At 42.4% G+C, this 27667-nt stretch overlaps 1 protein-coding gene across 1 annotated transcript in view; it reads right to left on the bottom strand.

Annotated features, from left to right (window-relative positions):
• Positions 1–27667, bottom strand: part of ACBD6 (acyl-CoA binding domain containing 6) — an 80415-nt gene that overhangs the window by 52239 nt on the left and 509 nt on the right. Inside the window, exons 2-4 of the mRNA XM_021545838.3 lie at positions 21614–21678; positions 21007–21103; positions 3096–3181 (exon numbers count right to left, since the gene is read on the bottom strand). Of these exons, the coding sequence (XP_021401513.1) occupies positions 3096–3181; positions 21007–21103; positions 21614–21678 (248 nt within the window). The remainder of the gene's footprint in view (positions 1–3095; positions 3182–21006; positions 21104–21613; positions 21679–27667) is intronic.

Genomic DNA, 27667 nt, shown 5'->3' with positions numbered 1-27667 from the left:
GTGGATGGTCTTGACTTCATTTGGAATCAGTGCAACATACTGTGAGCCAGACTGACCATTTTTCTATCTTGTTCTCAATTAGAAACATTTGAGATAATTAGTGATAAAGAAAAAGTGGCCCTGGCACCACTGGAGTTTCTCCTACTGCTGATTCACTTTAGGACAGGGTATGGTAAACTTCACTTCGTCCATCATTTAGATCTGCATCCTAAACCCCAAGCATTTCATTCCATAAAAGGAATGTAAGTGTTATTTAGGAATCATTTTAGACACTCATTTGAAATCAATGGCACTGCTGCTTTGTTGCTAAGTACTGCTGATGGCAAACTAGGGGTTTATTCTATTTAAAATATATTCTATTTAAAACATTCTATTCTATTTCTTTCCACTTCATATTACACAGCATCAGCTTGGAGGGCTTTAATTGTTTGATAAACTGTTCAGAATGTTCTGGTAAAGAATAAAACAAGTGAACCTGCTTAGGTGACCCTTCAAAACTCTGCACCTGCCTGCTTCTTGTCTCTCTCCTGGTGCAAGCTGAGGTCGTGGCTCCAGATAAATCAACAGCCTTTTCCTGCCTTTGGATCAGCAGAATCCTAAAGGGCACACGGTAGGCTGTTTGGCAGAGTAATACCTGCTGAGAAATTGCTTCTAGCAGTCTGTCAGGACTCAGGGCTGATGAGGAGTTGACTTTTAGCTTTTAGTACACAAAACAAGGGGGTTTTCTTAGTTATTCTGGGCTTCTTTAGTGATCCTCTAACAAGAAAATACTTAATCCTATCAACAGTTATGGGAAAAAAACGGAAGTGGTTTGATTTCTATTCAAATTTTTGCAAGCTTGTTGGACCCATCATGGACAACTGAGTCAATAAAAGAGTCTGCACCAAAGTTTCTTTTCTCAGACAGGAGGTTTTGAGGGAGCACACATATACCCACTGAACTGATAGCACTGCATTTACCCAGAGCTATCAGTGTGTTAAAGTTTATCTTGGCTTAAGCTAATCAGTTTCCTTCCCCTTAAAATGTTTAGTCTTACTTCCTCTACAGAAAATGCTTCATTTTTTAAATGATAACATTCTGTTTTATGAAGAATTACTAAATGCTAAGCTTATGTTTTTTTAAGTAACCACTCACAGCCTCACAAAAGTCATTCTCCTCAGGTACAGGTATGGAACCAATACCTGCTCTAGACAAACCTGGACACCAAACCTCTTTGGTTTATCTGCTTGCAGGTTTGGTACCAGAGCAATTTTGCTGTTTAAGGCTATGCTTTTATGAGTGGAATTATCACACTAGAGATATGCCTAAACTTGCATGTTTATTCCCTGTTCCAGGAAGAGAATGAAGAGTAAACAAAAGAACCAGGAAATGTGAAGCTGTCCAGCTCTGTGGATAGATGATGTGACACTTGCTCATTCCCTTCTTGCAAGGAAGACACTGATGTCTGGCAATCAAATTGAGCTGACAGACTACATGAGTTTCCACCCTGGCAGCACAGTCAGGACACTTCAACAAATTTCAGCAGAACCACCCTATTCCAGATGTGTGGGAGACTGCACCTGCCTACAGCCTCATTTGTAAGGACAGCTGTGCTGTGCTAAACAAACAGCACCTATGTTCCTCATGGTATGTTTGGAAAAATGTATTTGCAGCTGTACTCTTGGAAATAAAAACAAACACATGAAAAAATTACGCTGGTCAAGTCAACCAGAGCAAACTGTTTTTTCTGTACATTATTCTGTCTTTCAAACCAAAGAAAGGGCATAGGCAGCACTTGGGATAACCAAGACTTTTTCAGCACTGTGGGGATTTGCTCTACCCCTAAAAGGAGAGCTTGAACAGGATTTAAACCACAAACTGTGAGATCAAGGATATTGGCTGAGACCTGCACTGATGGAGCAGGGTCAAAAAAAGAGCTGGTGGCCAGCAGCAGTGCCATTCCTCAGTGTATTAAACCAAGGTCATACCTGACCACCTCTACTCAAGGGCCAGGGCAAGTCAAAGATGTGCTGGCTCTCCATGCAAGGGAAAGAAACTATTCCTGGCCAAATATTCCCCTCCACTCCACTCCACAGTGGATTGCATCCCCAGGGAAATGCCTGCATTATTGCCAAGCACACAGCTGCCACCCTGCCTGCTCACAACAGCTGCCTCCATTCCTACCTGAGCCCTTTGCAAAGGGTTTGGAGCCACCTGATCGACATTTCTGTTGGTTGGTTTGTGACAACAAGTCAAAAGAAATGCTGTGCTAGAGTTTTAACTCTTCAGGTAAGTTCCCAGCTGGAGACTGCATGTTGAGAAATCAATGTTTACATTTCCTGGATGTAAAATGATGCAAGACATTCATTAAAAAACAGGAACATACACACGTAAATGAGTGACATGATGGGAAACACTGTCAAAAATTTAGTCTTCTCTGACTGTTTATTTTAACTAAAAATATGATACTAAAATTTCCTCCACAAAATCATTTAGGTATTGGTATATTATACCCATGATTAGTAGACTGGAACAGCAAAAAAATAAACCAAATGAAAATCATCCAGGTGTCCTTATTCAGTAGCTAATGTCACTTATTACTTGTACCTTGACACTTTTAAGTAGCAGCCACTCTAGTTCAGTAAATGCAGAGCTGGCTTTTCTAACTGCAGAGCCTAGAAAACAATTAATTTGATATAAGGCACAAACTGTCCGTGAAGGCAAACATTGTCCAACACTAAAGCCTTCACTGAACAGTCCCTAACGAATATATTGGTAAAGAAATAACTATTTGAAAAAGGTAGTGCCTGAATAGCTTTCTATAAAAAATATCCAATATTACCCTTTTTTTTTTAAGCCATATAACTGAAAAATGGGAAGCCTTACCCTTCCCCCACATCTTGTGCTAGGGAAAGGTTACTACCTGGCAATGATACAGGCAGATATTGATTTAAATGATTATGGACCTGAAAAGTTCTTTCCTGTCATTTATTATTCTGTTGTAGTTGCCCCCACACTTGTGCAATATTAAAAAAAAAAAAAAAAAAGAAAAAGACACCTTAAAAATGACATTAGGAAAACACAGTTTTTATCTGAATTCCAGCACAGATAATCACCTGATGATTTCTTCTTCTTGATATAATGAGCTGATGACTGGGCCTCCAAATACAGTTTTGCTTTCCTTTCCCCTCTTCTCTGGTGTCTGAAAGAAAAAAAAAAAAGATTGGTCCAGCATCCTGGCTCCCACCATATTGCCAACTCTCATTCCCAACCCTGGCCCCTCAGGACCCAAAAGCTGAGCCTCTGTGAGGCAGCATAATATTCTGTTACTAGATTGCAAAGCTTGCCTTTATAAATCTATTTAATATAGATTTAAAATTAAATTTTATAATGGGCAGCATTTCCAAATGATTTACTCCCAGGAACTCTAGGATTCTGAATGATTCCCACCATAATAGAAATGAACAATTAGAATAATGATTGATCGATATGGAGCCCCAGGCCTACCTTTTCAAAAAACCATCCTGCAGCCTGGCTTCTTCAATTGCCTGACTTTACATTGATGCCAGACTTTCAGCAGGGGTAAGTGCCTGCTGTCTGAAAGCCTGACCCAATTAGGGGGTGCAGGGAACCAGAAACCCCAACTCTTCCATAGCATTAAGTATTTTGGTTTTCAGATAAGCAGCCAGAACTGGTTTGGAATTTGCAGCAGCAATTCCTTACAAAACCAGCCCATTCCTTGCAGCTTGCTGCTGCCAGTGAACAGGTCTGAGGCTTTCTGGGATGGCAGAGGGTCACACCTAGGGTGATAAAGATCAGCAGCAAAATCCCAGCCTCTTGCAGCTTCTCTGTAGCTGCAATACACAGAACCACAGAAACCTAGAATGATTTGGGTTAGAAGGGACCTTGAAAATAATCTAGTTTCACTCTCCTGTCATGAGCAGGGACACCTTTTACTGGACCAGGTTGCTCCAAGCCCCATGCAGCCTGGCCTGGAACACTCCCAGGGATCCAGGGGCAGCCACAGGACAGCCTGTGTCAGGCCCTCCCCAACCTCAGAGGGGAGAATTTTTTTAATGATATCTAATCTAAACCTACTCTCTTTCAATTTGAAGTAATTCCCCTTGTCCTGTCACTCCAGCTATTGTAAATAGTCTTTCTGCATCTTTCTTGTAGGTTCCCTTCAGGTACTGGAAGGGCACAATTAGATCACCCCAAAGCCTTGTCTTGTCCACTGAACAATCCCAGTTCTCTCAGCCTTTCCTCACAGCAGAGGTGCTCCATCCCTCTCATCAGCTTCATTACACCCAAAAGCATTGCTGTCCCATCAGAATTCTACCTAGAAAGATGTTGTGGGGTTTCTTTTTATTAAAACATACTTATATTTGTCTTTCTTCCTACTCCTCAGGTTGCTTTTGTTTTAAATCAATATATTAGCTCCCTATAATACATTCACATTCTGCCCAGCCTTAGCCAACCAGTTCCACCTTTCAGTTCTCCTGTACCAGCCCAAAGCCATAACACGAGGTTTGCAGATATCACAGACAAACTTTGTAAGAACACACAGAAAGGAAATTGGCTTTGAAGACCATTCCATGGCAAGTAGGCTCTCTCTAATTTAGAGCAGAAAGTGACATGAAGTTCTCCTTTTTCAAGGGAAAGGGCTTCAGAGTCCTTACAGTGCAGTGCCCCTCTTAAAAAATTATTTAGCAGGGAACCTTACTGTCCATCAATTACTTAGATTCCATTAATAAAATAAAATTAATTTCAGATCACCTGAAAGTGCACAGAAGAGTTATTCCTATACAATGAAGCTATACTCACTACTAGTCTATCCTGTTTGACACAGAGGGATGATGGGCATTCAATCAGTGTCAGAAACGGCACAAAATTTTTAATCTATATTATTTTATCTCTGGCCACTCTAGTTCTTGGTTGTTGCTTTTTTTCCAAGTCAGAAAAAACATTTGAAAAAATACATTTAATCTTTCTAGAAGCAGAGATTTAAAAAAAAAAAAAGAAAAAAAAAAGATTTCTAGGATTAAGTTCACCTTCTTTGCACAATGGATACATTTCTACCAAAGATTAATCACGTTGATTAAGTACACATAAGGTCAACGGGGAACTTAGTGATAAAGGCTTTCTTGGGGAAGAAACACTCAAGCAAAAACTTCTTTGATTTTTAATCCATATACAAGTTACTTTGTCCAAGTAGCTTTTATCTCATATCTTTCACACAGAAATAGGTAATTCAATATTCAATTTATGAATATTGAAGCAAGCTTATTCCACCACAGTCCTTGATATGTAGAACAAGTTTATGAAGAAGGCACAGGAAAATATTCTGTTTTCTCAGTATTTAGCCATGAAAACAAAGACAAGGCTCCACCATTCATCCTCAATGGGCTTTCAAAGGGGAATGTGTCCAAGCTTCCCAAAAAAGTTAACTCTGCTGACGCACAAACTGGTTTCTTCCAAGGCAGACACAAACTGGTTTCTTTCCAGCTGACTTTGACAACCTGCCTATCCATGAGCTCATTGCTCACTTCCAAAATCCTTGCAGCCCAGCCTGCCAGAACTCCCATACAATATCTGAGCACGATGTTCCAAGCTCAGTGACACAAAAAGTGGAGCAAGGAGCAGCAGTTCCCTCCAAATCACGTCACAGCTACTGACAGCACTGACAACAACTGGTGTTTTTATTTCTTGCTCATCCTGAAGGGATCAGTAACAGACAGATGCCCTTTTCTTTCTTAAATATTTTGAAATTTTTACAGCAAAAGAGAGCTTTTAGGGCTACTTATATGCAGGTAATGACTCATGAGTTTAAAGTCACATTCTCCCACAAACCACAATGAAATTAAAAACTGACACTGCAAATTTCCTGTCTCCTCCGTTAAAAAGGCACTAATAATTAACTATGTGGCTCTCAATTAAGCCAGCTCAATTTCTTTCACTGCTGGCAGCACTGTCCAGAAGCACTGCAGATGCACATGTAACTAATAATAGTTAAGGAATAGCAGGATCCCGGGCTTCCATAATCTGGAACCTGGACCCAAGGGAGATGACAGCATCCACAGGTGGACCATGCAGGAGAGGTGCTGTAGGAATGGCAAAATTGCTGTGAACTCCATGAGGACATTGCTCCATGCCAGTTAAAAACTGTGGGAATAATGAGGAATTTGTGCCAGCATGTGAAGACACCTTGGAGGATTGCACTTGTGTGCCAAAGCCAAGGCAGTGGCATGTAAGAAACAGGGGAAAAGATGATAGAGAAGTGCAAGACATGCCTTAAACAGTGAAATTTCTCATGTTTTCCCCTTGCCCACTGATTCTTTGTGGCTGGTGTACAATTAAGGCTGATGTCAAAATCACTGCTCCTGTGACAGTTAGCTTTGGTGGGTGGGTCTGGCTGGCCAAAACCAGCATAAACCACAGGCAAATCTGGGCTTCAGTATGCAGCAAATGTACTCCTGAAGAGACACCTTCAACCCCCCTGACTTCAGATGGGCTCAGGGACTGGCACAGGGAACTCCACTAAGCCCAGAACTACTCTTTTCAAATGTCACCAGGAGTGCCAGGAGAAAAGCAGATGCTCCAGAACAGACATTGGAGCATCCCTGTCCCTGCCTCAGTGCACTGACTTTGTCAATAACAGCCCAGCTCGATCCAAGGGACAATGGCATCCCGGCTGGCTGTCACTGGCAATGCTGCTCCAGGCAGCCTCAAAGCCTGACAACCACTTTCAGAGCAAAATGGAAATACAGGGACTAATATTTGCTAACATCATTAATTCTTTTTTTCTTCTCCACCCCCCCTTCTTCCTTTATCCACCATGTCAAGATGTATACTTTTAAATTGTTGTCAGCCATAAAACAGACGTCGTGTCCCAGTTCAGAGGTTAACATATAATGACAGACACATTAAAAACCCTGTCCAATGTCTCACTGAAAATTTCAGCTCCATCTTCTCTTCAACAAGACAGTGGCTCAAACTCACTTATAAGCTTTAACAACATTAAAGCCTAATCATGATTGAAAAATAAAGGAGAAAGAGAAGATGGTTTTATCATACTAAGCATTATGGAAATGCAGAACAATTAGAGACAAACATTTTCTTTGCAAGGGTTTTGTCACAAAACTCTCCCATGATTGCAATAATGATCCATTTTTCCTTTGGCATTTTTGAGGAGTGGGAAGAAAATTATCATTTAGGAGGAGGAGCAGTAGTTTCCTGATGGGGGTTGGTTTGGTGGATCACTCTCTTGCCCTATCCCTGAAGACAGGACAGGGATGGATTGTTTTTCATTTCCACAACCAAGGTTTATTCCAATCTACACAAAAAAGGCTACAACAGATTTAACAAGATGGCAAATTCATGGGTCCTCCCAATGACCCACTTCAAGCTCGAGAGCCAGAAGTAGCTATAGATATGCAAATTAACTCACTCTCAGTGATTAGTTGGGATGGAATGGGACACAGCTATTTACATGCAGGGCAAGGGACTCCTAATTCTGACAGAAGGTACAGAGAAGTCCTACAGAAATACTACAAAACGGCAGGAACAGCACAAGTTTCAGTAAAGCCTAATGAAAGACCATAATTTTGAGCTAACAGAAGAGCTAGATCCCAGGCATGGGTTAAACGTAGGGCATCCCAGTTTTATCCAGAGCAACATGGGAACTCTGCCTTGCTGGTTTTGCATGCCCAGACACCCAGCAAACACAGCAATAGCTATTTGACAAGGCAGGTGGCCGTGTTGCACTGCACATCTATCATCCCTCCAGTCCCCACACATGTCGCTCTGGCTTTTCTCCACACCCAAAATCCTTAAATAACTTCCCATAAATAGATATTTCAAAAGAAGAGAAAGCCATCAGCAAAAAAAGTTCATCTCTTCAAAATGCTTATCTTCAAAGTTACCCTGGCTAATACCTTAAAATGGTCAAGACTGAAGTTTTTCAGCACCTTGGAAACAGAAAAGTAAGACAACTTAAATGAGAGTGATGCATCAGGACCCACCTGAGCCACCACACCACATGGAAGAAGTTTGCACTACTTGTTGTATTATTTTCCTCTTCCTTTGAGCCTGATGGAGCTTGAGCCAGAGCAGCAGTTGTATCCAGCTTTGTGGGATGCAGACAAGGAATACACCTAACAAAATTACTCTAGTCAAAGCTTCTCAAGCATTTCTGCAGCAGCAAATGTGTAGTGCAGATTCCAATCTGCATTTGTGCTGCACAACTCACCTTTCTCCAGCTTACCTGTGCCTCCAGTGCAGTGTCAGCCTGGCACATTCCCTGGCCTTCCTGCATGGTCAGGCACAGAACCCAGCCCTGGGGACAGGCACATATCACCTTGCTCTGTACCTGTCTACAGGGTGCACACACAGCAGCACTCTCCTTGGCAGGAATGTGGTAGTCTTCAGCAGCCACCAAAGAAGCCACCAAAATCTGTCATGGCCTTTCAAAGTGCTGCAGGGCTTAGAAGTGCAACCAAGGGGTCCTGAGCCACCAAGCCTGGAGGAGCTGCAGTTGCTGGATGTTCATACAGGTCTGCTTGGCAGGGGTAGGAGAAACCCTGGCCCATGTCCCAGCTCCCCAAACTACACCTGGGAGGTGTAGCAAATCTAGTCTGTTGTTACAGCAGGATAGGTGATATGCTGGAGCCCTGTCAGGCTCACAGGAAAGTACAAGTAAATCCCTGATATGTGCTGATATTGATTTGTAATTAAACTGGTATAGTGTCAGGTGAGAAATTTTACAGAAGACACTTCAGATCCAAGAGCAGACCTGCTCTGCTGTTCCCCTAATGCTCTGGATTAACATTTCTTTATTTGAGGAGTGAAGATTATTGGGGAGACAACAAGAAAATGCAAACTCTCCTAAAGTTTCAGACACTCGCCCCCCTCCTCTCCCTGTGTGCCACGGCCTGGCCATCCCCCTGGGAAGGGAACTTGGGCAGAGACTAATTGTATTTGACAGCAGCAATTACACACAAGGCTGGAGATTAGAAGCTCGTTAATTGTGTGTGCCATAATTGCCGCCGTCTTTTCCTTTGCTAGTTAAGGCCAGTGCCAGGAGAGCCGAGGGGAGGAGGGTGCTGTCCACCCCAAACGCAGGTGGTCCGAAGATGAGAGCCCTGGGATGGGGAGGAGATGTCCCTTGTCCCCGTAACAATGCGGGAGGCTCCTGACCCCGGAACAAAGCGGGAGGCTCCTCCGGCAGCGCGGCTAATGAGGCGTGAAATGAGGACAAACAATGTTCTCTTCCAAAGGTATTTTCCACCTGTATCCTTCTGACTTTACAGCTCGGCTGCACTTCGCGCTACCTGCAGCGGGAGCGAAGGGAAATATTAACCCTTTGGAGGTGATGAAATATATCTTTAACAGGAAAGATCACAGGAAATATAACTTTAACCATTTATAAAATTGGGCGTTGACATAGTTTAAATTCATCAAATGCTTCCTTCCTGACTAAGATATGAGCTCAGCGTTTCTCACTCTCTTTTACTGACCACTGTAAGGCAATAACACCCAAATAAGATACAAATCCCTCCTGGCTGAGCCTCTGCAAAGCCACCTTTCACAGGAGGCTGCCGTACCCTCCACACCAGCCCTATTAATGACTGTCATAAACAGACTATTTTAATATTCCTCGCTCAACAATCCTTCTTGGCTCCCAGCAGCAGCTCGGCCCCAGCACGCACATGACTCAGCACCTGGAGCCTTTTCAAGAGCCCACTGAGGATCTGAACAATCTGAGCAAACTGCCCGTGAAAAATGCCAGCACTCTGCAGGATAACGTGGGGTCGAGGTGGGTTGGTTTTTTTTGTTTTAAATATTGAAGTTAATATTCCAATACATTAAATATTTCGTTAATAATATTTAAATATTTAGTTGACATTCCCATAATGTCTACGTAAACTTTTCCAGTTCTTTTAAGTCTCATCACAGAATTTCCCTTTAAGAAACACAATTTAAGACAGGGAAAATATTTTCCAGATTACAGTCAAAAAATAAAAACCAACATACTATAACTAATGTCATAATTAAACAGTGCTCTGATCTAAAGCAAAGCTTTGCAGATTACTCATTTAACTATAACGACTTAATTAATAACTGCACCATAATCACAGTTGGAAATTAGTAGTAAAGACAGTCAGGAGAAGGGAAATAAATGTAAAATGTGTAACATAATTTTGAGCAGGTCTTATGCTTACTAGGAGCTGTGATTTCATGACTCACTGTACACATTTTGGTGTATGCGTGGAAGGAAATACTACGCTCAAAAAAAGCCCTAAAGCAGTGGCTTCCCACAGTTTTTGGTTTGTGGGGCACTTTTTTAAGAGGAAAAGCAGACATGGAGGTGGCAAAGACCACCAGCAGGCTCCTTTCCTGACGTTCTTTTCATGGACTATGCCAAAACTTGCATATTCCCAGTGCCTGCAGCCCAAAGGGTGACGTGAGTGGTGTTTGGACCCTGCCAGCATGAAGGAAACCAGGTCAGTCCTGGAGCAATCAATTCCTTCTGTCCCATCACCTGTATGAAAATCCATGGATGTCCAAGCAGAGGGGATGAAACACAAACACAAACACAGCCTGTACTGCAATTGTTGGGGGGTTTTGTCAATCTAATACAAGATATTTATAGAGATTTACACAGACATTTGCAGGAGCAAGAAATATATTCTGAGCCATGCTGGAAATACTGAGTAACTCACTCCATGGCTTGGGATGAAACAGGTACTGTGAAGCCTGAAAACTGAAGGCAACCCTAACTTTTGGTAAATAAAGGACATCAGCAGCCATCCTCTGCTTTGTGGAGTGACATTGGCCAGACACCACTGGCAAAAGGAACAGCTCTGAGGCTGCTAGACCAGTGCCATGGACACTTCCCACAGCACATCTCGGTTGTGAAGGCAGAGGGTGGATTTATGAGGTCTGCAGGCACAGAAATGGCAGAATGAAGAGATCTTCACTGGTCCCAAGCAGGAACAAGGAGATTTCCAAACATACAGTGCAACCCTTGGCAGGCTTAGCCAGAGGGATGCAGGATCTGGAAGCAGCTGCCTGTGGAGCAGCCCTTAGTGCTGAGCACTGAGGCTGTGCCTGAGCCTTTCCCTGCCTTGTGTTGGTTAGCTCAGCTCAAAGTACCTCTAGGATGCTCCAGAGATGTTTGAGGAGTGCCACCTTTCCTTAGAACAGGAGTAATTTGCTACAACAGTGTCCAAGCATCAGAGTAGGAGACAATAGCTGCCCTTTTAAAGGAAAACTTTTTCCAATCTAAGAGACAAATAGCGTTTACATGACATTAACCAATCTGTTAGTTAACATCCAAACAAAATCTCAATCTCCAGTAATTACACTCAATACTTCCTTGATATTTCCTGTAAATTGCAAGCTAAACATAACCACTTAACCTTTTTCTAATTCAGAAAGCAGTATTTTCACAAAAGAAGCAGCTTACTTATGATATAGCTTATGCTGGACACAAAAAAATTACAGCTGGTTTCTTCTACCCAAAAGCATATGCTATTCTTAATTAACACACTCTTTCTTGTAAACCAGCCTTTGCCCTGCCATGTGAAGCAGCAGGGTACACAGACCTTTCCTGTGTTTGAATACTTTCAAGTGAATGTCTACAGCTCCACACCTAAACATCAATATATTACACATTCCACAGTAAGAACCTGCAATTTCTACCCAAATTCCTGAATTTTTTAAAAGCCTCTGATACAACAAGCTGAGAGTCTTGCAACAACTTCAATTACTTGGAAAAATCAAATTCTTTTGTAATTAGAGGTTGAGTCCTTCCCAATTTAAAACAGTAAAGCTGCCAGCCCAGCCTGGTGGTTTTCTGGCCAAAATAGGAGTAGGAGCTCCACGAGCAGAGCATGCAAGAGAGCAGCAGAGCAAGTCAAAGCCCCCCTCTGGAATGGCCACCAAGTGCCATGAGCAGAGGAGTCAGTTCCTGCTCCCCCCACCCTCACTCACCACCTCACTTGGCTATCCCAAAATAGGATTTTCCACATTTCTGGGCACTCTGGGTAAACTTTGGGATCTATGGGTGTCAGGAAGGCTCTCTCCTGCTCAGGAAGTGACTTGGGAAGTTGGAATCATCACAGAACCACAGAATGGTTTGGGTAGGAAAGCACCTTAAAGGTCACCTAGTTCCAACCCCAGCTAAAACTAGGCAGAGAAAGCAGATCTGGTCCCCCATCTCACTTTGCAATTTCCTATTTGTTTTTCCTCCCCTTCCAAACCTCCTGTTCCACCAGAGGCTCTGCTCTCTGCCCGAGCTCCTGAACTGCCCATGGCAGCCTCCTGCTTGGTTCAACACCTCTCCTCTGCCAGCCCATCCTGCAGCTTTCCCAGCCCCCAGTTTTGTCATGTCAGCACTTCCAAAAGCATCATGCACGGATTTGTTTCAGCCAGAGGAGTTTTCAGTACAGAAATGAACCTCACTGGAAAGTTTTGATGGCTGGTGGAGTCACTTCTCATGTCATAACACTGCTCTTTCCTGCTTCCAGCCTCACACAGCCACTTCAAAAAATCAAATTTTCAATGCTTTTGTCACTCACATTTTTGTGGCTGAGGAGCAGCAGCATTGCTGCTAAAATCTGCAACAAATAAAAACTGCATTTGGCATTCACACACCTTCCTTGCCTTGCCAGAAACTGCCACCTCAAGGCAGAAATGACAGAGGGCACCTCTGGTTGCATCTCAGTCATTTCAGCTTCTAGTCTGAAATTTTACCAAATTCAACCTTGCCATCTCAGTTTAAGCCAAGATCCCTGGAAATAGCAGTATTTAACCATTTTCTGTCAACTCAGCCACAGAAGCAACAACCTTCAGCAGAGGATCTGCAGCAACTGACACCTGATCTGGTGATCAGGTCCCTGACACTGAGATGCTTCCTCAGCTAGGAGAGCAATTGCTCAAGTGAAGTTTTAAGGTCCCAGAGCTCAGCTGCATCCCGTGCTTCCAATCCCACAGCCATGGGATCACAGAAGAACCAGGTGCTGTGGGACTGCAGGCAGACAGCAGAACCTGTTACTTCTGGACAAGTAACAATTATTACAGGGATAACAAAAAAGCAACAAATCCCTTGCTGCACAGAAAGTTACACAGTAAAGTGTTTTGTCTCACTCTGTTACATCTTGTCATCGCTGTATGCCACTAGTTTGAGAATATATATATATAAATTTACTTGCTCTTTTTTTCCAATTGCCTCTGGTGTATCTGGCTAGCATGCAGTGCCTTCATCCACCTGCAAGCCAGGAATCATGATGCTGGGATACCACATGCATCACTTTGCTGCAGCAGCACACTCAGCAAGGCAGAGCTATGCCTCTATTATTCCTTTTCTCTGAATATATCCCAAATAGTATATTCTATAATATTTCTGTAATCAGTGCAAGGTGGTGAAAATTAATTCTGTGATGTATTTGAAACAAAAAAAAACTAATATTAATATTCAACCAAAATCACTAATGGTGACACCCCCCACCCCCCCACCCCAACCAATTCCAATTTCTTGGTTGGAATTCTCAAAACCCACTACTGTTACATCCAAGTAGCTGCAAGAGAATATGTTATGCTACTCACAGCCACTGACAAAAGAGTGCATCAACACTGCTGGGTCTGAGCTGGAAAAATGAGGACTAGCATCTCTGCAAGCCAAAGTTAGCCCTTAGAGGGCTGGTAAGATTGCATATTTAACATACAGTATACTTTCAGCAAGAACAGGCAGCCTAAGAGAAGGGACAGAGAAGAGGCATAACCCTTGTCATGATAATTCTCTCCTTTGAACAAGCTTAGGGGCATAGAAATGTGGGCAACCTCTGTTACAGGATTCCAGTGCAGCCTTCAATCCATGACTGCATTGCTGCTTTGCCTCCTGAACTTCAGCCTCTCTGAAATACAGACTTGCAGCTTGGCACTGTTGTATTTCAATCAATCGCTTGGTCGAGGATCAGAATGTCATAAATAAAAGGAGCCGAGACCATAAATTTCTGCAGAGATGTAAAATCAAAGAGAACAATCCAACACACTCCCAGGGGGGAGGAGGCTGACACATATTCCAGCTGTTTATATTTCTAGTATGAGATGCTTGTTCATTTTAACTTCTTCACTTCTGCACAGCTTGCCAGAGCCACAATTCCAAACAACAGTCTGGGTCTGGCATTTTGTTTTGTGCTCTACTATAAAAGGCTGCAGGAGATAAAAAACCCTGTGATTGATCAAACTTGTCCACAAGCAAAATCTAAGTCCCACCAGCACAGCACCCCAGGGCCTGGCAGGTGAGTCACTTGCAAAGAAGGGACAGAAAGGCAACAAATTACCTGTGGACAGCCTTGTTTGTGAGTAGGACCTGTATCAGGGACTTAAAGCATCAGCACACACTCCTCATAAGAAGATGCAGCAAAACAACACTACCTACCTTCATTGTGGAAGAATGGGGAAATTTAGTTCATGTTTGTAGTGTGGTATTTTAGTTTCTGACACAACAGGAACTACAAAACATCCCATTGCTAATAAGAAAAGTTCATTCTGAAAGCGCGCTCCAAAAACAAAGCACTTTAATTGTGCAGATAACAAAGTGCCTTTTTTCCAACTTGGGTAAAATAAGGTGTGGGACTCTAATCTCACAAGTAGGAGTGAAGTGTAAACAAACTGCAAGTTTTTGTGAGCCCTGCATGTAAATAACTGCACCCTCCACTAACCCCACTTGCATGGTAGAGATTGTCCCTCATACATCTGGCAAAAGGCAGCATGGCAGAAGGATCCCTCTGTGTGTTAACATCTAAACCTGCTCAGGATATAAAAACCCTCAAAAACTATTACATACCCCAATTCAAAAAGAACAACTCAGCAGTTTGTCTAAAACCAGAGGACACTGTAGTCTTACATGCCCCAAAGCCAGAAGCCTGGGGTGGATCAATTTTCTGGTTTTAATCCTAATTTCTAGTGCTTAGTTTTCTCCTAAAAGAATAATAATTTAAAAAAACCCAAAAAAAACAGTCCTGATGATTTGGCTTTGTTCTGTTTTGTTTTCAAAGGGGAAGAGCTTGATCAGAGTTTACAGCTTGTTTCAGTGATATGCTTCTTCCAATGTGGTCACCACTGAAGAGCTTTCAAGAAACAATGTAGAGCAAACAGTCAGCTTTGTTTTCCATATTTTGTTAGAAATTATTGTTATCAACAACATTTGGATTAAAAAAAAACACAAACAAAAAGTCAGATATGAAATCCCCTAAGGATCAAGTGCCACAGCAGGATCCATACAAAGAAATGTGCAAAGCCCCTGCAGCACTGTTCCACAGCTCCTCTTCCCAGTGTGCTGCATTAGCACAGGGCAGCAAGCTTTAGGGAGCACAGCCATAATTTGATTAGTGCCCACTTTACACGATGCAATTAAATGGCTTTTATACTACAAAAGAAATAAAGTCGTTATTTTTCAAAGTTTTTGACCTCACAGCAGAGCAAGCCATAAATTGAGATATTTCCCCAAACAGAGCAGGTATCTGAGCTCAATGCAGCTGGTGACAGGCAGAGAGAGACCTAAACAGGTCCCTTCCCTTCCTGCTCTTCCCATCCCCCTTGTAATCCTGCCCACACCGCTCTGCTGCTCTTTCCCAAGCACAAACAGTGGCTGCTGGGCCAGATTATCAAGGGAGACATCTGTTTGACTGATAGGCAAAACAGGAAAACACGATGGGTGCACTCATTTTGTTTACAGACAACTGTTTTTCTAATGCATCTCTTAATTTCCAGAAGAAATTCTGCTGGCCTGCAGAACTAACCAAGAAATCCACAGATTTCAGCCTGAAACTGCATTTACCAGCTACTAATCTAATCCTTAGAAGTTGACCAGACATAAAACCTGCAAACTGCAAAAGATCAAAGCTTCTTGTTCCAGATATCAACAGGGCAGACTTGAGCAATGAATCCAAATTTAAGAAAAATTCAAGTTTTGATTTCCAAGTTTTTTTTTTTAATGTCATTGGAAACAGAGTTTGTATTTGAGTCATTATAGAAATTTTTCAGTTCTCTTGGAGACCCTACACTACAGAGATTCTAAGCTGCCTTGGAGAGCTTACTTAAATACAAGAGGCTCATTAATTTAAATCAATTATTAAAATAATTCAGTTAACACCTGGTGCAGCCTGCCAAAAGCACACATAGACATCAGCTCGTCTGCAAATCTGGGAATTGTTTCTCCTGCTTTTCACTGTACCCCTGAACTGCAAATTCTCTTTCCCACATTTAAGTTTCAACTTGCTTATTGCATATAAATGTGACAGAGAAAGGTTATTTCATCAGAAGGGATGGAGCCCAGCCCTGGGCACAGGGTACCTGGCCACCCACCTTATCAAATATTGCCCCCTGCAGTACTTCCTGCAAAAACACCCAATGGACAAATCCATTTGTTTTATTCCCAAAGGTTTTCCTGCTTACTGGACTGCTCCGAGACTGCAGCAATTGTGCATTTGCTATTTTATCCACTCTGAAGTTTGTTGTCCATTTCATGAGCCTTTTTGTCTCCCAAGGGTCCTCTCCTGGCATGATCTGCTGCTCCCACACCAACCCAGCAGAGATTTTACTCCCATTCACTATTTGGGCCAGACTACAGAGAATTAAATCCTCTCCTATTCAAACAAGGCACAGAATAGTACTTAAAAAAAACCACAAACAAGCTTCTCCCCTGTAAACATCAGAAGTGGGACTTCACACCTTTAAGAGCCTAAAAAGATGTTTGGTGAATATCTATTTTCTTTGAAGTGGAGCTCTCTTTCCCTCAGAGAGAAGTCTCTGCTCTTCAGATTCTTATCTCCAACTTTCCTCATTACACAGCAGAAATTTTACTAACTGCATTATTGGTGAAGCCGAGTCGAACAAGTTAAAATGCCAACTTTTTAAACTTTGATATATAAATAGAAAATCTTTAAGTCCTCTTGTGAGTTTCAGCACTCAAAGCAAATAGGAAGAGGCGTGTAAGTATTTGGGAAAGGATGCCACTGAAGTTAGTAGTGACAAGCTGTTCAGATTTGAACCGGTAAATACGCAATATATGAAATAGGAAAAGGAAATATTTCGAACTGAGCGATGCCAAAATTGCAATCAGTAAATGGAAGGCTAAATGTGCTGAGCAAATCTGGATGCTTTTTTTATTATTTATTTTTATTGTTTGAGCTGTGCCATATAACCATCTCGTTACAAGAACGGATCAATAACAGCTCCCGGCCACCCCGCTGCAGTGTCGTGTCACACCTCCACCCACGGCCCCTGCGACAGGATTTCAGTGCAAAGGACGTGTTCAAGGCTGCTGAGAAAGGAAGTGCTGGCCTGCTTCTGCTCCTTTGGGCTTGAAAAACTTGAAGCCAGTGGGGATTTGTGACATCCAATACACAAGAGAGATGAGAATTTGGGAATGTGTGGGGGACTGCAAACAGCCACTATGACTCTCAAAAGCTGCAAGTACTGGAGTGCCCAATTACACAGCGATGCACAACAAGTGACTGCATGAAGGTGACACCCATCTTCTGAAGGTGACATTCCCCAAATCCCTGAGCCCACTGCTGAGGCTGCAGGACAGCACCAGGGCAGTGGGAAGGCAGAGCCAGAGGGACAGGCACGTGGTGGCTGGCAGAGAGGGCAGGTGAGTGTCACCACCATGCTCACACCAGCCAAAGCCACCAAAAGCAATTGTCATTTGCTGCCAGTAAAGCAGGAATAGGACAGGTGAACATAGGAGAAGAGAAGCAGCAGGGACACATCTTCCTTTGTAAAGGACCCAAAGCACTGGGAGGTGTTGACGGCATGAAATGTTTCTGTTTCAAGGCTGGAGAATGCAAAAGAATGGCTTCATAAATTATTCTCTGTTCTGGAGGAAGAGTGAATAGACTTGAAGGACAGGTGATGTCTCTGAAATATGCAAATAAAGCATAGCTGGTCCAAGCAATTACCTTTCCACTGCCTGGAACTTCAGACTGAAAGGAATGACTCACAAGAAACAAAAGATGTGCTAAAAGGTAGAAGATGAGAAGGAAGACTGCATCAAGAGGAGAATGGAGACAGCATGGAAAAGAATATTCCTGACCTCCTACTAACAGCTGTTCTTGGGAAAAGAAAAAAACAACCCACAACACATAGTAAGACCATGCCACACAGAAGGGCTGAATTCCAGAACATCCTGAAAAGCAATTGTTATTACTGGTTCTAGACCAACACAGCCTTGAGATTCCCGTGGCTTCATGGATATAAGGACAACGGACCTCACCTCAAATATCCTCGAGGTTACCTGTTAATTTAAAAGATTTTAAAGCAAATTAAATTGCTGAAAATAAGTGCAGTATGATAATTTTTTTCCCAGGTTTTTGACAAAGCTTTGAAAGAGAATATTAGGCAGGATTATGAGACAGCCTGCAGGCAGCAAGGGTGTAAAAGAAACGAAACCACATTGGAAATAGCCAAGCAGATACAGTCAAAAATGGCACACAAACTTCAGAGAGCAGAGAACAGCTATGCTGCTGCCTCTCTACATTCAGCTGTCTCCTAATGAAGTGTGGGCACTCCAAAGTCAGTGCAGGAGTAGGAAGCAGCAGGTGAGATCTGGGCTGCTGTTAGAGTTCTCATTGCATCTGGACACAAATTCACAGCAGACCTACTGCATCAGAACCCTTTTACTTTGGTTTTTTTTTTTTTTTTTTTCATCCAAAACAAAGATAATAAATTAAAGCAGGTAAATCTGATGCTGGAAGTGTACTAATGAAGAAACTTCAGTATGAAGGAACGAATCAATGGAGAAACAAGAAAAAGGAATGAAGAAGTGGATCTATTTGGACTGCAAAAGAAATACTGCATTTAGTTTCATTCTATTTATTAACAAGGACACTGACAGCTTGAAGGCTGCAGAACAGCAGCAAATTTGCTGAGGAAAAAATGAACCTATGAAAAAAATAAGCAGTTTTAAGCTTAAAATTTTACTGAAGGATAAAGATAATAAAGCCCTTTTCCAAATATATCAAACAGGAGACTGAGGAGGATTTAAAATAACACAAAAGAACAACTTTAATGGATGAGATGAATGGTCGAAGAAAAAGTAAGCTGGGAACATTGAAAAAGTTTTAAATACCAAAATTCACAACGGTGCACAACAAGAAATTGAACACTTTTGTACTGTAATTACAATTTATGATCCATAATTATATGAAAGCCAAACTTTTAATATTTGTAATGTGCACTTTATACTGCTTTTAAACCAAGAATTTGGAATATTTAATTCAGAATCTATGAAAAGTAAGAAAAATCTGAAGGAACCCAGCAGGTGAGCATATAAAGGAGACACAATGACAGTGATGAAGGACCTTGTAATGTACCCACAGCTCTTTTCTATAAATCCAATTTGAAATTTGAAGACTAAAGTAGCTATTTTATCTCCATCCCCTGACACATCCATCTCCATAATTTTAAAGAACAGAGCTCCCTCTCGTGGCTCCAGAACGTGGATTTGGTGGGGAGAAGGAAAAACAGCACGAGATGCATCAGGGAGGATTCCTGAGAGTATTTTGGTCCTATAAAAGCGGAATTAAAAGGATGATATAATAAGAAAGACAGGTGAATTCGTTGTGAAGAAAGCAAAGCCACCTTTATTTCAATGCTGACTTTTAAATTACATTTTCTGCTAAGGTAACCTCATACCTTAGGGGAAGAGGAGAGGAACAGTGCTGCCAATCTTTCTGTGTTTGCTGCATGGGTTCTTTAAAATATTTGATTTGTAAAAACATATTACCCCTTTTCTCTGGCTGACAGTTTTGTAACCTGAAGCTCACAGCTCTGACAGTGAGTATTTCTCTGAGGCAAGGAAGTGAAGGGAATACAAAAAAGCTAAACCTGGCACCACGTTGAACAATTTGTTCAAGAAAGCACTGACTATTTTGTTTGATTTTTTTTTCATTTTCAAATTAATATTCACATGCTTCACTTGACACTTCATTCAGGGTTATACATAGATTTTTACAAATTACTTTATTTCTGTATGAGAATTTTAGCCCAGACAAGAATTTACCCAGCAAGCAGCCAACTTTGGCATACTGCACAGCACATAAAACTATTTTCTCCAAGGGTATTAAAAAGGATTTTTCACAAATGACAACCTTTCTTTGCTGCAAAAACACGATGAATGGCATGGAACATGAACTAGTGAAGGAAAAAAAACCCTAACCTTAAATCTCAAGAACAGCATCAGAAGATTAACTCAAAATCAAATTCTTGGTTCACAGGATTGTGCCCACAGAAGATTTTGCTTCCAAAGCACGGGACCATGGAAGAACAAATTGCCTACCATTAGAAATTACCATGCCTTCAGCATTTTACTATTAGTGAAATATCTCCACTCTATTTCCAAAGGCTATACTTTTTCTAAAGAGCAATCCTCTTTAAAAATCGTATAAAAGTGAGTCTATAAACAGGAGATATCCTTAAGGATTCAGTCAAGTAATAAACCTAGTAGATGAAAGACAAATTAATTAAAATGACAGTACAGTCTCCCTATAACACACAGATACAGACTTGTTATGTTGGAGTACCTAATCATAATCAGATTTGGTAATTTGCTGCATGGAAACAAAAAGGAAACATTTTTAGAATTGATCATTCAGTTCATGTCACTTTCATGGAGATTGCTTTCTATTGATCAACATTTAAAGAGTAGTTGAAAAGAGAAGGATGAGAAAAGGATAAAAAGTATCTTTACATGCTAAATACAGCATGAACCAATAAGAGCAAAATAAATTAGATCACTACAGCCAAACCAACCCTGTGCATGTGCTGGCTGTAATGAAGATCATTATGAATGAAAGAGATGGTTCTTCATGCTTCAGTCACAACAAAAGGAGAATTTTAGAAATAATTTTAGACTTTAATCTGCTCAAAATGAAGTTTGCCATGCAGCAATTAAAGCCTGTAAGCTTCAAAAAGCCAAATGCTGGTTTGTTTTCCAAATGCTGTTTCCACGCTTCCTACCTGTGGATTCCAACTGGGGTCGAGTTTTTTCACTGCAGCGATGTACTCCTGCATAGCTTGGTGAGGGCTGGTATCTCCCAGGGCTTTCCAAGCCTCCCTAGGAGCAACAGCAAACCATCAGTGAGCCCCTCAGAGACAGCACAAGGTGTTTTTATAGTGCCATCAGTGGAACACAGCAAACAGATTCATCAAAACCCTTTCATCAGGGCATGCAAAGCCATCTTTCATTCAGCTTGAAACGGTCAACTTCTCTCTGAGGCCATGAATGGCTACTGTCAGTGCAGTTCTGTTGTGAAAGGATCTTTCAGAGGGGATCCTGATCCAGGCTGGAACACAGTTTGTATTCACAGAGCTGCAGCTATTTTCACATTTTTGCTGTATTGCATGCCAGTTCAGGATGAAGGCAGTAAATAAAGGATTCTGGTATTTCACATCTGTATCAGGCATAGCAAACATTTCCTTGTTTAAAAAAAGGCTTTAAAAAAGCCATTTCAGTGGCAACTCTCCGAGCTGACATCCCCTAGATCCATAATTTGTCAACAGATGAAACAAGATGGAACAAAAAGTAGAGCCAGAATTGCTAGGAATGACAAGGATTTCCTCTTACCATTTCTGCTTTCCTTCAAAATCAAAGAAGCTTGGCTTGGGAGTGTTACAGGTTCCAAGTTTCACCTAAAGAAAAGAAATTTCCTTTTGTCAGAACGAAACAAAGGGAACTTGCGCAAGGAAAATTCTGTGTTCTGATGGTTTCAGGGTAACAGTGTCATAAGGCCAGAAAAAAGGGTTTTTTGGAAAAAAACTTCATCAACCCCATCTCACCCCTGCTTCCCTGGGTTTTCTTTGCATGATGCACAGGAAGCAATTTTGTTGTGCAGCTCATTTCTTTTGCATGCATTACCCACAGGGATAACCAGCGAGTGATTTCTCACTAATGTTATGTTTATTACCCAGCCAAATGCCTCATCCTCCACCAGGATAAAGAAAAATTCTGTTGATTAGGGTTTCTACAAGAGATGATTATTCATTATGGCTGAAGTTTACCTGCTTCCGCACAAGGCTCGAGTAAACAGATTTGCTTAATTATTTTCAAGGTCCTCTGGAAGGCAAGGGGACAAACTTGGAGCAAAGGAATGCCAGGCAGCTCCTGAATTTGCTCCGAGGCACCTGGCTGCAGGAAGCACTGCATGAGAGACAAGTCAAGGCCTGAGTGCCAGAGATGAGCCAATCTGCCAGAAGCAAGGCAGAAATGAAAATGTGTGTGGGGAGGTAAAATTAAAAAACACAAGCAAGAAAGGGAACGAGCCAGAACCCAGGGACAGATCTATGGAAAAAAGTGTCATAGCCAGTGTAAAACAAACTTGGTGCTAGTGGGATTAAGGCAGTTTTCCATGTGTAAAAGTTTTAAACACAGGATGATGGGTGAAAGGCTGGAAGTCCCAGCTGAGCCAGAGCAGCAGCTCCTGGGAAGCAGTTACCACAGCAAGTCCCCCTAAGACAGGACACAGCACAGATGGGGACCCCAGGGAGGGGACACAGGTACATCCTGGAGGTGGACAAAAGCTGCTGGGGAAATGTTTTGTTAGCCAAGCAAAACCAAACTGCATCCACCAAATGTTTTATGAAATATGCTCAAGTGCTCAGGCAGGTGAAGTGCTTAAATCAACGAACAATTCTTCACCTTAACAGGGTGGGGATTTTATGCTGAGGATGGAAGCATTAATCAGGCTTTAAAGAGAGCATGCCCGTGCTGAGAGATATTTATTAGTTATACTATGTTTTCATTTAAACTGTTAGAGGATATGAGTGACTGTAACTGAAATTAATTTTCTGTACATCTGACTGTCTCCCAGTGAGCAATTCATCCAAATTAGAACACCTTAGCTGGCCTTAAAAACAACATATTGCATTTCAGGGAGAAATAGGAGAATAGGCTAGCAACAGTTAAGTTGTATAAGTCAGTCACAATTCATGTAGTCTAAATGTTTTTTTTTTTTCTATGCTCTGAGGTGGATTAGACCACTTGTTTTAAAAGGCAAAACAAACTAGGGAATAAAATGTAAATTCATTATCTGTATGGAAAATGCCTGCTTGGCAATTCTTTAGTTCAACAGCCAACCTGCAGAAATTGGCCAAGATAGATAAAAAAAATAAATCTGTTTTAATATTAATTTTCTACTGCCATCATCAAAACACGACAGCAGTTTCCTCTCTGGAGATTTGGCACTCAAAGGCTGTTCTAGCATTGGGGAAGACTGATAGTAACATTGATAGTAATACAAATCAAGGAATAGTAGTTAAATTTCATCCATCAAAAGGGGAAAAAAGTGCACTTGTGCCCTGCTTGCTATTTTAAGGTACATTAAAAAGGCCTGCAGTGGTTTTGTTGGAAAGAATAAAACACAAGATTTTGGCTCCCATCTTTTTACCACAAGACTCACAATGCAGGAGAAACCAACGAGGAATTTAACATAAAAGGGGACCTGAGCCTGACAGCTAAGGAAGGGGAGTGAAACATGCCAATACTGACAAAAAAAGGCAAAATTTTGTGCAGGATTCTGTCCTTCTGCTACTTCCCTAGAAGACCTCAAAAGCTGTTTTACTCCACAGCCAGCATGAAGCCAAGAGCCTGTATTAGTATTTTAAATTAAGACTTTCTCATTCTGTGCCCAGAAAATAATTATTGAAGGTCTCTAGGGTGCTGACTGGTCACTTGATGCTCAGCTCTCCTCACTTACAGTTCATCAGCTGCATTAAAAGAACATGACAGGCAGAATGCATTAAAAACTTCCTAGTATTGCCTTTCTGCATGCAGAGTTGCCTGCAGGCACTATTCTCCTGAGTGGCACAAACATGACCCAGGCAGCCCCAAACAGGCAGCGTCTGCAGCCATCTCCACCTGTGGCCAAAATAAATTTGGAAACCTTGGATGAGGCCTTCACCTGAGAGCTGAAGGTCAATGACATTTAGAAGAGAGAGAGATGCTCAGAGATGTGTTAATGCTGTTCACCATCCCCATACACCTTCAGCTGCTGCTCTGCACTGTGTGAAACCTTGAGATTCTCCTCACACCTTACTCCACAACAGGTTCTCCCTCCCTAGTGGTGGTTAAATGGCTCTTTGCTAATTTTTCTGCCAATATATTTATACAGCAAGGTGTTCCAGCCAAATATTCCGACCTGATTGTAAATCTTGTAAGGTGAATTGTATTTGCAGCCTCCCTATGGAGCAATAACAGGAACAGAACCTCCATGGACAGCAGCACTGTACACAAGCCAAGTAAGCTAAACTGCTTTTGCAAGACAGCAATTCCTGCCTGTTCCTGTCCACAGCTCTGTCCCAACCCATGGGGAAGCCCTGACTGAAAATGGGGTGTAAGGAAGGACAAGCAAACACCAAACACAGAAGGGGGGGTCATGATGACCAAGGGACTGCATGTCCCAGAGGGACAGAGAGTGACACTGGTAGCAACCAAGTCAGTGCCATGGCATGGCTCCATGCAACAGGGAACTGCAGGTGGAAATTCCTGTGTTCAGGGCAGGTTTGTGGCATCATGTCCCACAATACTTGAAAGACATAATGAAAAATTGGTATTATATCCTTGAGCCCACACTCAGAGACAGTACAGGCCCCGTTTTGCCATCAACAGGGGATTTCCAGCTTGCCAGCACCTCTCAACGTTTACATTGACACATCCTCCTTCTGGCAGGGCAGTTTTCCCAGTCCAGTAATTTCCAGCAAGTTCTGGATCCCCTCCCCTATCTAAATCACCACTGCTACACTGATCTCCTTCTGAACATCAGATTTTTCATCCTCCACATGATGGGCAAGCACTCCCTTCACCACTACAGACACAAGGCCCAGACTAGTGATTTGCCCAAAGCCACACAGAAAGTAGTGGAAGGGAAGAAAAACCAGTCCCAGTCCAGAGCCTTATGGACTAGTCTGTTCCTCCTGTTGTGGGCCAGAGTCATAAACTCAGCAACATCTTCTAAAAACCTCACTGGAGATGACAACTAAGCAATTCCCTTATTTTCAGATCTCTGACACATAAACAAAATCAGAGAGAAAAGTAATAAAATCCTGAAATGGCCTCCAATAAAAGATAATAAAATTCCAGGAAAATGCCTATATACCCAAACAGTTTGAAATAAATTACACACAGTATTTTAACAGAGAGCTCAGCTGTTACTGTCACCTCTTTTATGACGGTGCTGTATCTTAAATCAAAGCCTTTAGTGACACAAAACACTAAACTGGGAAAAGACAAGGATGCCAAATCAAGGACAGTGGACAGATCTGAGTCAGCACCTTTTGTGTGCCAGCAATTCCACCATCCACCGGGGTAATATATTAGCAGCTCATTATGCATCCTGATATGGCTGCTGTAATTAAACACAGAAAACTTGCATTCAACGCCCCCGTTTTGATTTAAAGCACAAAACGCTGCAAAAGTTAAAGTTAGCAGGATATAATCCTGCAGTGGCTGTGCTGGCAAACCTCTCCCATCTCCAGTGCCAGCACTGCACTGCCAGGCACTCTGTGACAGGGAGGGCACCTTCTGAACTGGGAAGGCACAGAAATCCAGGAGCCAAGCACAGCCTGAAACCAAGGAGCACAAAGGCACTTGCTGTCACATCCCAGTTGGTCAGGGACACAGGAGTGCCCTGTTCTTCTCAGTGGAAAGCAAGTGGAAATCTGTGCTGACAAAGTGTTAATTGTCAGCTTTTCCTGACTTGTATCAAAACTCTTGTGAAATAGCTTCTAATTTTGCCATTTTTAACCTTAAACTCCTTATTGGTTTTACAGAGCTAATACCAGGAAACCCTCTGTAGTCTGTGGACAATCAAGCTGACAAGCAAGCAATTCCTTCCCATTTCCACCCAGGATAGTCACAAAGCAGAGCAAAAAAGAAAGATTTGATTTGCAACAAGCATCCTGAGAATACAGAATTATTAAAAATTATAGAAGAGACACCTTTTTCCTCTCATCCTGGAAATTGTAAAATTCTCCTTGTATTTTTTTTCCTACCCTCCTTTTTCTCACAAGGGAAAGAGAAACCTGCAGTCCTGTTTAAGCACTAAGCACAGTCTGAAAACAAAACCTCACGTGACCAGCCTGCTTTTAACATAATTACTGGTTCACAAACCACAGCCTGGGAGCTGCCAGCTTAGAGGATAATTAAATATTGCACTAAAAAATTGAGAGCAAATACACATGGCAGTAGTAGGACACAGGTAATCCATATATGGAAGATCTGCACACCCAATTTTTCTGTTCATCCAAATGAGTGGGATTTAGTTCTCAAGCTGAGGCAGCACCTCCTGCCACACACTTGAGCCATAGAATCACAGAATGGTTTGGGTTGAAAGATCACCTAGTTCCAACCCCCTGGCACAGACAGGGACACCTTCCACCACAACTGGTTGCTCAGAGCTCCATCCAGCCTAAATTTATAGTTTTATTCTTTAATATTCTGGGTGTTACAACACTTACAGTTTTGTGTTTCAATGACTGAAGTGATTGTGACAGTCCTTTGCAACCAGTGCTTTGTTTGGTTTGTTTTATGTAACTTCTCCCACAGGAGCAGGAAGAAGCTGCATCGTGTATCCCAACAGGATGCACCCCACAGCTTGCTCAGTTCACACAGACTGAAGGGGAATTGGGGGCTGTGTTCAAGGTTACCACCAGAACCAACCAGCTCAGTTGTGGTGCTGTTCCTCCACAGCAATTGCAACCCCTGTGGACTCTGCCAAGGCCAAACCAACGCCACAGGATCATTAATGGAGGAAAAGACCTCCACGATCATTCAGTCCAACCAGCATTCCCATATGGCAAAACCCTGCTTCTTCTTGGTTTCTGGATATTTCCAGGGATGGTCATTCCACCACTTCTCTGGGCAGCCCATTCCAGTGCCCACAGCCCTTTCTTTGCCCACTCTTTCAGGCAAGAAGTCTTTCCTAATATCCAACCTGGATCTCTGCTGGCAGAACTTGAGTCTGCTTGCTGTTGTTCAAAGGATGCAGTGTTAGGGCCACCCACACTGAGCAAGGGTGAGAGGTGAGGAACAACCAGCAGGGGGATGGATTTACAGAATCATTTGGTTTGGAAAAGACCTCCGAGATCACCGAGTCCAACCTTAGACCGACCCCTGCCCTGACAACCACACCACGGTGCCAAGGGTCACGTCCAGTGATTTCTTGGGCATCTCCAAGATCAGTGACTCCATCTCCTTCCCTGGGCAGCCCCTTCCAATGCCTGACCACCCTTCCAGTGAGGAACCTTCCCTGATGTCCAACCTGAACAGCACCTGGCCCAGCTTAAGGCCCTTTCCTTTTGTCCTCTCACATGTTACTCGGGAGCAGAACCCGACCTCCACCTGGCCACAATCTCCTCTCAGCTGGCTGTAGAAAGCAACAACGTTCCCCCTGAGCCTCCTTTACTACAGACCAAACCTCTTCACCAGACTTGTGCTCCAGACCCTTCCCCATCCCTGTTCCCTTCTCTGGACACGCTCCACCACCTCAGCGTCCTCCCTGAACCGAGGAGTCCAAAAGCGAACCCAGAATTTGAGATGCAGCTTCACCCCTGCCCACTGCAGGGCGTCGCTCACTGCGCTGGTCCTGCTGGAACCGAAAATTTGTTTCTGTTTTATTTATCACCG

Source organism: Lonchura striata, chromosome 9 (genome assembly GCF_046129695.1).
Source record: "Lonchura striata isolate bLonStr1 chromosome 9, bLonStr1.mat, whole genome shotgun sequence".
In the NCBI taxonomy this organism is placed as follows: Eukaryota; Metazoa; Chordata; class Aves; order Passeriformes; family Estrildidae; genus Lonchura; species Lonchura striata.
Note: the sequence above shows the minus strand (reverse complement) of the source record. Positions and strands in the feature narration are given on the sequence as shown.